We start from the raw sequence: 12,345 nt of genomic DNA on the forward strand, positions 1-12,345 counted from the left end.
TCTTAAAAAAGATACTCTCTAGTATCATGATTCTAAGTCCCTTTCATTCATTACCACCATGACTGAGAAGATTATTATCAACTATGGATCAAGCATTACATCTCTCACTAAATCCAGCACAACAAAATCTTCATTTGGTCACATCTCATAGGACACTCTTTCAAAAACATGGTCACTTTACAGTGTAAACTACAAAATAGCAATGGCAACAGTGATCTGGTAAACAACTACTGTCCTAAAAAACTCCTGTATTTTACAGAATACATTTTTCCCTAGTGGCTCTCTCTCTTCCATTTTCTACACTCACCTTGGTTGTCTTCTCAGTGCTATGGTCTCGTTTTCCTACATGGTTCCCCATGATGGATCACCACACTTTAATTCTGAAAAGATAAAAACAAAACAACATTTTTGAAACCAATAAATTTGTAAAGAAATACAAATATGACACATAACAAGGAAATTTTTCACGTTCAATGAGAATTTTAACAATTCAAGGTAAAATCTGTGAAAGATCCTAAGAAAAAAAAAAAACAAATGTGCTTAACTGGTCTATTTTGCGCATTTAAGCAATAGCAGTAAGCTTTCCTACTTCTACTAAAAACCAAAAAAGACAAAAAGAGAAGGAAAAAAAAATGTTCTTTTTGAGATTTGCACATAAAACAAAACTAGATTAGAAATTAGGTAGAGGCCCTGTCTTTCGATACTATGTTTTTAGTAACAAACAGTGCAGTACATACCAAATAATTTGTTACTATAAACTTCCATAAAAGTTCAAGTAAGTTCTTTTGAATTCACATTTACCACTATATAAACAGCAATTAGTGAAAAAAGCACCACATTAACTTGCTGTGGAGGTTAGAACATGTGAGTTGTTTACAGCTCCCACTTTCATGATGAGCACATAAGAAAGTGATGCCAACTCTTTCTTCCTGTTTTCTGGCTCCTCCTGCCATATCTCAGCTTAACAGAGTTTATGTAGGTTAAACCACAGCACGCAAATTTCAGCCTTTAGAGCACACTCATGGTTGTGCCACGTATTTCTTGTCATAGAAGCAGGTGTCTGTATAGGACCTTGCAGCTGCTGCCTGGAGGTGATTTGAATACACTGCATCACAGCATTTAGAGCCATGAGACTTAAAATTACACGCATGACTTAAAATTACATGCATAAAATAAAGCAATAGGCTGTACAAACTCATTGCTGTAACCCCAGCTACACACTGATTTGTGTGCAAAAGGATTCTAAAGACAGAAACTTCGCTTTTGACAAAGTACACATCTGTGATGGGCAGTCATAAGTAATCAATCTAATTTTGTATCTCTACTTCAACTTTTGGAAAGATTTATAGATTTATTGACACACACACTTTACCACCCCACCCAACCCCCAGTGATAAATTTCAAATTTTGAGGGTCTACAGCGTTTATTTGGCAAGTCACTGAATTCAGTCTGCTCCAAGTTCCATGTTATCACTGCATGCAATTAAATAAGTCCTTACAAAAATCCAAGGTCTTGCAAAATCAAAATTAAAAAACATCAAAACTCAGTAAGTGCACTCAAGATAGAAAAAATTGCTAAATTGAAACCAGATTCTTTTAAACCAGCACTATCTATTGCATACAAGATAAAAAACCCCACAAAAAACAAAAACCAAAAAGCCCTGTACTTTCCAACCGTGAGATCAGCACAATCAATTCACCCATTTTTGACATTCTAAAATTTTTGAAGGAAAAATACAAATAAATTCAAATACACTGGATTTCAGACCTGAATTTCCTCAAACTGGCCTTTGCTCTACAAATTATGAGCAGCAGCTCATTCCTCACCACCTCCTTCCCAACATAAGGAAAGCAGAGGAGAATACAAAACTGTAAGACATGTCTACAGCAGAATATAAATGTCATTGTTCCACTCACTAATCAAAAAAATAACTGTCAAATTTGGTCTGTAACATGCATATGTCTAAGTACACAGGTGATGAAGCCAACATAACTCCTGCAGACCAGATCTGTGATCCTGTCCTCCTGCCTCCCCGTAGCCTCCCTCACGTCTTCGGAGTAACACTCCAGAAACAACCACCCTGTATCCATAAAACACTCCATAAACACTCATGGCTAGGTTTTGCTTTATTTTTTTCCTTCATGCACAAATAAATGCAGATGCTTGGAGAGAAGTTAGCTACAGGTAACTGCTATTAATTCTTCACCTAGCAATAAAACTACTTTTCAGCCAAAGGGACAAAAGCAACCAGCCACTGGCAAGGATATCCTAAACGTTACAGATTTCTTCATGATATCTATTAAACAGTGAAATCTAAGTAATCCCTTGGCAAAGAAAGGATTCCAAGAATCTGACACGAATTATGAAAGAAATTGTATAGTGCCAATTGTTCTGTAGATATCTGATTAGGAAGTAAAACCATACATACGTGCAAGCATTTATAGCAACAAAGACTTAATTTTTCACTTCAGCCTCAAGCAGAAATCTGCCTTACTTGACTACAAACTGAGCACACAGGTTGTTTTCACTTCAGGATGAAACACTGAAACTTAAACACTGACTTTGGTTCTCACTGTCCAGAGGGAAACCACACTGCAGAGTTTCTACCTGCGCTGATCTTTATGCAATGAGTTGAGTCACTGACTTCAGTGGGGTTACTCACTTTTACAATCTTTGTAGGAACTTGCAGCCAACTATTCGAATCATCTCAGCTGGAAAAATATTCATATTTTCCTTTTAGTCACCTTCATAATGTACAGGTTGCCAGACTAAGCAGCTCTGTATCAATTGCAGACACAGCTTCTTACACTTCCTAAAAATGTCCATCAACTGAACAACACTCTTTGCAGAGGAATCCAAGAATGATTCAGCACTGATGAACAGCCACAAGAACAGTCATGGTGCTCCAAGCAATGAAGAAACAGAAGTACTGTGGAAATGCAATACCTTCTTTGAATCTCACATGAATCACACCTAACAATAAGCTGCCAAAACAGGCCTGCACATGGGATCGAGCTTATGATCACAAAAAAGCTTCCTAGTGAAACCTTGCAAGTTTTGTAAATCCTCTGAGATGACAAATTTTGCACATCAGCTTGAGTCACAAATGAGAGGGGACAACCCCCATGCCTGCAGTGGACAGAGCTGCATCACCAGCTCCCCTAGACAACTCCCCATCAAGAGTTCCTGGTTCCACATTAAAACCATCTGAGAGGGTCAGAAAATTAAAGGCCACACGAGTAAACTGATTTAACAGGACTGAAAGTTGAAAACATTTCTGCTACCCAAAAACTGTTTAGGGTGAAGCGAGTGAATTGGGGCAGGAAGGTGTGAGCGGCCGCTGCAGGTGCCACCAGAGCCATCCAGCTGCCTCTGCACTATGCCACAACCACCTATGAGCTGAATCAGCTCTGCTGCCATGACCTTGGCACTTCCCAGTCCATGACTGATAAAGCAGTAGCTCCACCTATGCCAGCTGCTTCGAGTAATTCCAAAAACAGCCAAGGGATTTTGCCTGGGGAAATGAAATTAAGCACCTCCTCCCATCAATTCACCTTCTTACAGAGTTAGCCTAACAGATAACCTGATGGAAGCCTAGACCAAGCAGCTTTCCCACTCTCTTCAGAGCAGGGACCCATATTCCAACTAGCAACAACTACAGAAATGCCAGCGCCTTACACAAGGATAAAAACTTCTATTTCCAAAACTCAAAAAAAGAGATGGAAAAACTCTGTTCTACACAACACATACCTATAATAATACACTTAGGTTGGCAGTATGTAATTTATCTTTATCTGAGCAGTTGATTAAAAATAGGGGTTTAGAAACATATATAATTGTAGCATTTTTTAGCCCATTCTAGTCTGCCTGTTGATATTTGCAGCCAAACAAGTCATTCTAATCATCTTCCCATACATACCCACTGTCCTCTAAAAAAAGTTTATGATCTGGAATTTTCACTGAAAGGCAGAAAAACACTTCTCCAAACCTTCAGAATATAACAAGAAATGCAATGGCGTTACTTTCTGCAGGTTATGCAGTTTCAACTGCAAAATAGCATTTTCTTACTCCCAGGAGCCTGAAAAAAGTTAATGCATGTAGTTATCAGACTTTACATAAGTAATACTGTAACTGAGGACTCAAAACAGTCTGTAAGCCAATCCACATGGAGCATTTTTATTGAACACTAATGGTTACTTCAAAATAAAAAGCATAAACTACTGAATGTGTATCACACGATGCTGGAAATGGATTTTAAAATATGATCTTACCTCTTCCCACACGTTAATTATGACTCAACAGAACTACACGTAATAATAAAGGTATGCAAGAACTTACATATTTACAGGTATCAGAACATAATTACTACCTTGTCTAGGAATATGTATTCATCACAGACTGATGTTGGGTAATAGTGCAGAGCTACAAGTGCTCCTAGCCTTACTCACACATGGGAAGGGTAACCATAGAATATAAAAATATTTGAGGAATTCACCTAAAACTTCCTGCTAAATTCATAACTATATTTTACAAGTAAATATGACATTTTACTACTATATACAGATCTTATCAGAAAAAAAAAAAGGTAATTTCTTTTAAGAAATGTGCAAGTTCTCTCTAATTCTGGTAGACTCCTAGTGTAAACTCTTAATTACAAACTTACCCAAGGTTTTGTGGTATTTTTTTGTTGGTTTTGTTTTGTTTTGGTTTTTGGGTTTCTTTGTGTTTGTTTGGTTTTTTGTTTGTTTGTGGTAGTGTCAGGTCCTGGTTACATAGCTTCCTGGGAAGCAAGCTGACACATTGCACAGCAGTGGCTGCCAGCTAGATGGAAATCTTTGAGTGGTTTTTTTAGGCTCCCGGTGTGATACACATCTTTCCAAGGAAGCCTTTCACTTCATCTTCTTTCAAAACAAGACTGAGGCACTGGGCATGCCTCATCTGTTTCTTCAGAATTCCCTCATTGTGGTAACCAAACATTCCAACTCACGAAGAAACAAAACCTCCAGCAGGCACGAATGAGTGACCTGCAGCTAAATCCAGCAGCAGCCACAGTCAGACACTTCAGAGAGAGATGTGAGCGACCACGTAACCAAAGTAACCTGCCTCATGGACAAACTGCTCCACAGGAATCCCACCCTCTCAATTCAACTGTTACATCATTTCATAAAATATAGTGCCTTAAATGCCTTACAAGATTAATTGTTATTTAAAGCAGATATATTTTTTTATTCTTGTGTAAGAATGCAATACTTCCTAAATCAAACTTTATTTCTCTTTTTACTTCCACAATTATATTTTTCTGAAAGAAAAACACCTTATTCCAGACATATTTCCATCATGAATTATCAAAACCAAGATTTCAGTGGTGACCTACTATCAGTGGTTGCCTATCAGGGATAGCCTATAAATCAGAGAAGTCAACAGGAGTTTAGTACTTACAGATGCATTTAATCATGCTTGTGCAGTGTCTTGCATATCACAGTCCTGACCTATCTAGATATTACAGCAATTTCAATGTTTACAGATAACTGCATGTACCTTAGCAAGGACACTAGGCCTAGAAAACCACTCCTCTGAGAGACTGGCCAGGTTCTGAAATACTTTTACCCGAGAAAGTACTCCCCAGGGTCAGCACAGCTGCTCAGTAATTTATACACACTTCATGTATCATTGCAAAGGACACCAAAATTAACTTTCTCTAAAATTTTCTGCAACGCTATGGCACATGAGAAAGGCTACAACAGCAAGATAGAATATATCCTGTGAAAAAATATTGTTGCAAACTATTCCCTAAAATTGCCATAGGGTAAGCATCCTGCTTAAGGACGTCCAAGGTTTAAAATGTTTCTTGACTGTATTGATTACTGTTTTCTTCTATTGCCAACAAGAAGGATATTGTACATTGTCTTTTACAAAAGCATGTGATTTCCAGCAATCTCACCTCAGCACACTGAGCATAGTCCAAACTTGGTTCTAGACTACAGTGAGATTGCCATGAATTGCTAAACCACATTTATTTTCTGTAGTGCAGGTTTTTCTTGCTCTTCTCTCCTTTCTTCCTTCAACCCACTCCACTCTCCTTGCTAGAGCATCATCCCCCCTGTCCATTAAGAAAAAGAATATTACTCAACAGGGCTCTTCTGCTTCCCAAATGGAAAAATGCTCCCCTAGGGTCATGCAGCACACGCTGGTACCTACACTCCTACACGCAAATCATCGATGACCACAATCACTCGGCGTTAGCCACATGTTTACTGCTTGTCTTCAAAACACTGTGAACTCTGTTCAATCCACCTGCAGGGTCATAAGGAAATTCCCTTATCACCTCCAGTGCACCTGAGGAGGGAGCCAGGTCGGACCCCCAAGGCCTGGGGCAAGGTACAGATGCACCCAGCACGTTTGAGCTCCGTCCCTACTGCTTACTGCACTTCTACCTCTGTACCTACAACTGGGTCTTGACTAAACGTGGATTTCCTTCTAAGTGCTCTGTGACTTTGCTGAGATACTTGTGCTTCTCAGCTATTCCCAGTCTAGGGAACAGAGAGGGCCACACATACACTTCCCTTGAACGTATCAAAAGGAAAATGGTGCCCTCCTATGAAACTAAGACTGACTTGTCTGTTTTTATCTCAGTCACTAATATGAAAATCTTCACTTGCTACATGCTTTCATGCACAGCACCACAACAAAACAGGCTGGGTGTTGTTATTTTCTTTTTCATATAGGTTTATGTCTGCATGGCATACAACACCTTGGAGCTAGGACCAATTTTTCCCAGCTTTCTGGAAAGGGTCAGATACATATTCATCAATTATTTTTTTTCAGCACCTACATGCTCCAGAGACAAAATAATTTGATACTACAGTAAAACACATTATCTCATGAAAAAAAAAAAAAAGAAAAGAAAAAAGAAAAAAAGAAAAAAAAAGGAAAAAAATGGGACAGAGAAAGTTTAAGAATTGAGACATATAATAGCCTCATTCTACGCATTTGTAAGATATAGACTCCTAAGACCAGTGTTTTCTACCATCATGGCTTCTATATTTCCTTTAAAAATACACCCCTACACCTGTGAACCTCAACATTTGGCCTCAGTGAGTCAACAACTAAAAATAAGACATTTGTCCTAGATTCTTAGGTAGTTTTGAAAAATAGGAAACACCACACAAGAATATATAACCCAAATGCAGCATTAACCAGGAGAATGAAAAAAAAGAACGAAATTCATATTCAAATCACAGAGAATTTCAAGCCAAAGTAACAATCTTAACAGTACCAGAGAACAAAAGTAAAAGCAACTGAGGAATGATACAGAAAATTATAACTGTTTGTTACTTGAAGACTTTCAGCTTCTGAGATTAAGGTACTCTGAAAACAGACAAGACCTAGCACCTCTATTCTGATATAAATTTTAAAATGCCAAGAGAATAAAACCAAGATATATTTGATAACTCACTTTTTTTTCCCGTTCTGTGCTTAGAAAAACCAGCCCTCTCCAAATGCTGAGCGGTTTATTCTCCCTTTCAAAGTGAGGTAGGTTACCTAAGCTTCCCAGAGAACACAGGCACTTTGATGATCAGTATTTCATTAACACTTTGTAGAGACTGATAACAAAATGCACACCTGCAGTTCTAAACACACATGAATTAAAGGCACTGTATGCCTGCTCTTCTCATATTCACCAGACTGACAGATGGGACAAGGAGATGATTCACCCCCTTCAGACACCATTAACTGTGCTGTGAGATAACACTGAATCACTAGATCCTTCTCAATTAAAAGGAAAAAAAAAAAAAGTCTCTCTCTCTTCTGACTTCATATATGTTATCTATACTGCAAACATATCAACCAACAGGATGGATTTCCTGCAGATTCTCCTCTGTAACATTTGGCATAAATACCAATATTGCGAAAGGGTCTGACTTTCACCATACTCTGAGTTGACTCCCTTTGGCCCAATCTACTTCTCTACAGTCATGTCCCTCCCTTCCTCCCCATAAACACACTGCCAGAGAGGCACAAAACCCAATGTTTCTTCTCTGACACAGAAAAAATGCATCCTTAACGCTATGCTTGTATTTCTCTCTTCTTGCGCTTTGTGTTTCTCACTTCTTTTTGCCTTCTTTTGCCTGGCCATATTGTATGAGCATTCATACATGAAATCACGATCCTAAAGTGTCTTTCAAAGTAATTTGATAAAGCCTCAATCCTTAGTATTTTAATTTGTAAGCATGCTGAAGACATGCCAGAACGTTCAAAATTCATGTGGCAGCCTCCTAAAAGGTCACCATTATCCAGAGTCCATTAACACAAACAAGACGGTTCTCCAGTCAGAAATGGTTTGCTATGCAAGCTGCAAGTGACACCTCATGAAGCTTAAGTAAAAATTTATATGCTCTTCTTCTCTGAAATCAGTATATCAATTTAAGAACAAAGTAACTCAGAAAGCTGTAGAGAAGCAAATTTTCAGGTCTCATAAATGATTATCTGAAAGACAGATACTCTGACCCCAGTTTGGGATTTTCTCTGGTGATGACACACTGATTTACTTTCCCTTCTCAGAAGAGAAAGCAATTTTTTTTTTTGTCAAAGAATAACTGCATAGCTGAGAAATAAATAAGCAATTTATCTTCTTTTCAAATGGAATTTTAATCCAGATGTTTTGGCTTTGTTTAGGTCAGAGGCTCAGCAGGTTACAGTCACTAAGCTGTGAGCTGTTGCACTTGGAATTTTAAATAGTTAATGAGTAACAGCAGCATGAAATCTGCATGAGGAACATCACCCTGACATAATTATTGTACTTGTGTGCTTCTTTAAATATGCTTTCAAGAACTCATGGCTCGTACTTGAATATTGTCTCATTTTATGTAACTCGTAAATGTCGTGTGCTAATGTTGCCTTCCCAATCTTTATCAGAGGTACATTTAAAGCCAATATAGAAACAGTCATTACTGAATAACTACTGAAGAGAACAATGACAGACCCAGGGGAAAATTTCCATTTGAACATGAGAATGTTCTAAATGTACACAAGACCATTATCTCCCCTTCTTTCATTAAAAAGAAAAGCAGATTGTTTATTCCACGTTAAAAGGAAGACAAAAGCATGTGACAGGCCAAACATTCATTTTTTCAGCATGGTTTCCAAATGCAGTTTGCTATTTATCAGTGTACAAAAGAAAAAGATAACAAAATCTGGCAACATATCAAAATAATGGTGTGAGAAAATAAATGTTTCAATAAGGAGACTAGCAGTGTATTCACTTTCAATCATGATTACCAAAATATACCCCAAATCCACTATATGATCAAAAGTAAGCTTGTATATAATATTTGCAGCACCCATCAGAAGAATATCTTGTTCTTGAACCATTTGCACTTGTAAACTATTTTATTGTTAACTAAATACTTTTTAAAAAAGAAAATGTTGCAAATGCAGTCATCTGTGACAGGGTCCACAGCCTTCAGCCACGAGGGGTTTTCCAGACAGTACGCAGAGATAGCAAGGAAGCTCCTTCCCTGAGGTCTTGCAACATAAGTAGAAAAAACACATGACCAGAAGGTAAACCTTTCTCCCATATTACAGATAGAGAGCAAAAGCAGAGATAAGTTAAGGACAATACACTAAAAAAATACTTACAGCCCACTTGAGAAGCTTCGGCAGACATTAGAAAATTAAATCCAGAGTTGTAATTCTGAAAACCCGTTCTCAGCTACTCATAATGCCAGGGCTGGTACTCACAACACACACCTCCTTTCTTATTTTACAAGTGCTCCATGGCTTTCAAGTTCTGCTATCAGTCATGCAAAGTAACACTCCAGCTGCGATGACAGAGCCGAGCAGCTTCACATGATTTTACACCAGAACCCCATCAATATACAATGAGGTTATTTCTCTGACATCCTAGGGCTTCATTCAGCCAACTTCGTCTCAAACACAGAAAATGTGAACTATCAGACTCAAGATTATCACAAGACAGAGTGGAAACCACTGCAACAACCCACTCCCTGCCTTTTTTTTTTTTCCCTAAAGCAGAAGGTCACCTATACCATGAGATAATAAGCTTGTGATTAGCACACTCACACAGGATGTGGGAAACCAGGGATCGTCTTAGACGACACTGAAGGGAAAGATCAGTCTGGCTTGATCACAGGATAACTGTGAGTCACCAGTGTGATCTGGCAGGGGGAAAATAGATTTAAAAAAAGACAGACAAACAGACCTACATTGTATCATGAGGGAATATTTCCAGCTAAAACAGGGAAGAATTAAAGTCATCACACAGGCCACTAGCATCACGCCAGCTGAATACAGGGTACAATTCTGGTCAGCCGTATCTAACAACATGAATTTTTTACTAGAACAGATGTGAAGATGAGGGCAGCAATAGGAACCTATTAGACAGAGATAAGGCTAAAAGCTCATAACACGTCAAGCCTAAGTAAAGCAAAGCTAAATGAGTGCTGGAGGAAGAGAAAATAGACACTGCCCACATATAAGTCTACACTGAAAGTCAGAATACTTCTAAACACCAGGAGAGCAGGGCTCTGGGAGAACCAGAGGAGAGTAGAACACCTAGCTGTGTTGAAGCCAGAAAGCAAGAGTCTGACCACTGTATTTCAGACACTGCATGAATGGTGTGGTTCTTACCATGGCAGGGCAGCCCCAGATGACAGAGGGCACTCCTCTGGTCTGGGAATATTTCAATCTATATTTCTGAATAGTGCACCTGGAGCACTGGGGTGGGAAGCAGGGGGAGCAGAGGGCAGAGAGGGCCTACCTTTCTCTGAATCTGTTCATACAGGGACAACTGACTGTAAAAAAGGATAAAATAATCAAAGCCCCAAACAAAACAAAATCACAGAACCAGCACTACTCTGGAAAGGGGGAACAGAAATGAAATAGGATAGCTTTTAGCCAGCTGGATTTCACTGGCATGTAGGATACTAGACAAACAGACTTTATTCCCCACTCTGAACTCATCCACTTTACCCTGTAAGGGATCAGTGTAAGCATGGGAGAGCTGTAAGTCTCTCTGCACCAAGACATGCATTTACTGAAGAAAGGGAATGTGACCTCTGCTCAACTGCCTCTACCTTGGCAGCAGGAAACACAGGTCTGAACCCCTGGGGAAAGCGCTGGAGCTGATCTCCATCCCGACCACAGCACAGCAGGATCTTGGCTAACCAGCTCCTCGGCAAGTTCTTGAGCAGTGGCCCTCAGGAAACATTTGTGAGACACACACAAAGTCCACCTCTGCCCTCCGCAGCTCTGGGAACCGAAACAGCAGTGAAACACACTTTGTTTGGACGGATACTGACTTTCAGGAGCCTTTGCTCATTGGCTACATTGGGGAGTATTCTGAGACATCTGATTCTAAGCACTAGATGGACTGGGGGTTTCATCCAAGGCTCGTCAAGTCTCTTCCACCCCTATTTCCCAAACCATTTACAAATCAACTGCTCTTTTCATAACATTCCTCTAGGACTATCTTCCAAGAGAGTCCTTAAATCCCCTTCTCAAAAACTCTGCAGTAAACACCCCTCTATGGAAATGCAATAATGAGTAATATTTCCACAGTCTGTGGCTGAAACTTTATAGCACATATGCACAGAACAAACTATATAACTAACTCTTCCAGCAATTTGTGCATCTCATCACTGACTCAACCCATAAAAGTGCTTCTCATTCCGTACCTTAAGAGAGTTAAAACCTTTCAGGAAAGAGATACTTAGCTGCTGCTTTGGCCAAATTCTTTATTTCTTACCTCAAACAATATCTCCAGCCAACCTACTACCATGCAGCTCTTAACTCACCTACAGCCCCTTCAAACAACAACTACTCATGGCATAAATACAGTCATTAATACAAGTTACTAGACCTGTCATTTAACATTCACATGAGTTAGCTATGAGTGAAAGCAATGGGTCTTTTATTAACATAGCATCATACTTAAACCAGCTTTTATTGAACTGCAAGCAAATGATACCAATAGGATTCAGCTGATTTATAATACATTTTTAAGTGGAAATTCAGCTACTTAAATTAACAGGTATGATAAATTTGATTTGTTAAGGCTAGAGCTTTCACTCCCAAATGAATAATCCCTTCTTTATTTCAACATTGCTCCACTGTGGTCCCTAATATTTAATCTGTGGCATTTTAAGACCTTAAAATAATTCTGAATGACCAAACCTGCCTTTACTAAGCTAATACTACTGTTTTCATCACTACCTTCTTTTGGTTCATCTAGTAACACTACTGTATTACTGCTTATAGGTGAGTGTCTATTAGTAAATCCATTCTCAATTTGGTATTTGAACATCTGCCAAAATTAATGCCAA

The 12,345-nt window shown here is 38.9% G+C and overlaps 1 protein-coding gene across 1 annotated transcript in view; it reads right to left on the reverse strand.

Moving 5' to 3' along the window:
• MBP (myelin basic protein) overlaps nucleotides 1-12,345 on the reverse strand; it is a gene marked incomplete at its 3' end in the record, with an annotated part of 107,932 nt that overhangs the window by 82,844 nt on the left and 12,743 nt on the right. The window contains exon 2 of the mRNA XM_084206557.1: nucleotides 308-380. Coding sequence (XP_084062683.1) covers nucleotides 308-358 — 51 coding nt within the window. The 5' untranslated portion in view covers nucleotides 359-380. The remainder of the gene's footprint in view (nucleotides 1-307; nucleotides 381-12,345) is intronic.

This window comes from Fringilla coelebs (assembly GCF_963513975.1).
Source record: "Fringilla coelebs genome assembly, chromosome: 1".
Classification (NCBI taxonomy): domain Eukaryota; kingdom Metazoa; phylum Chordata; class Aves; order Passeriformes; family Fringillidae; genus Fringilla; species Fringilla coelebs.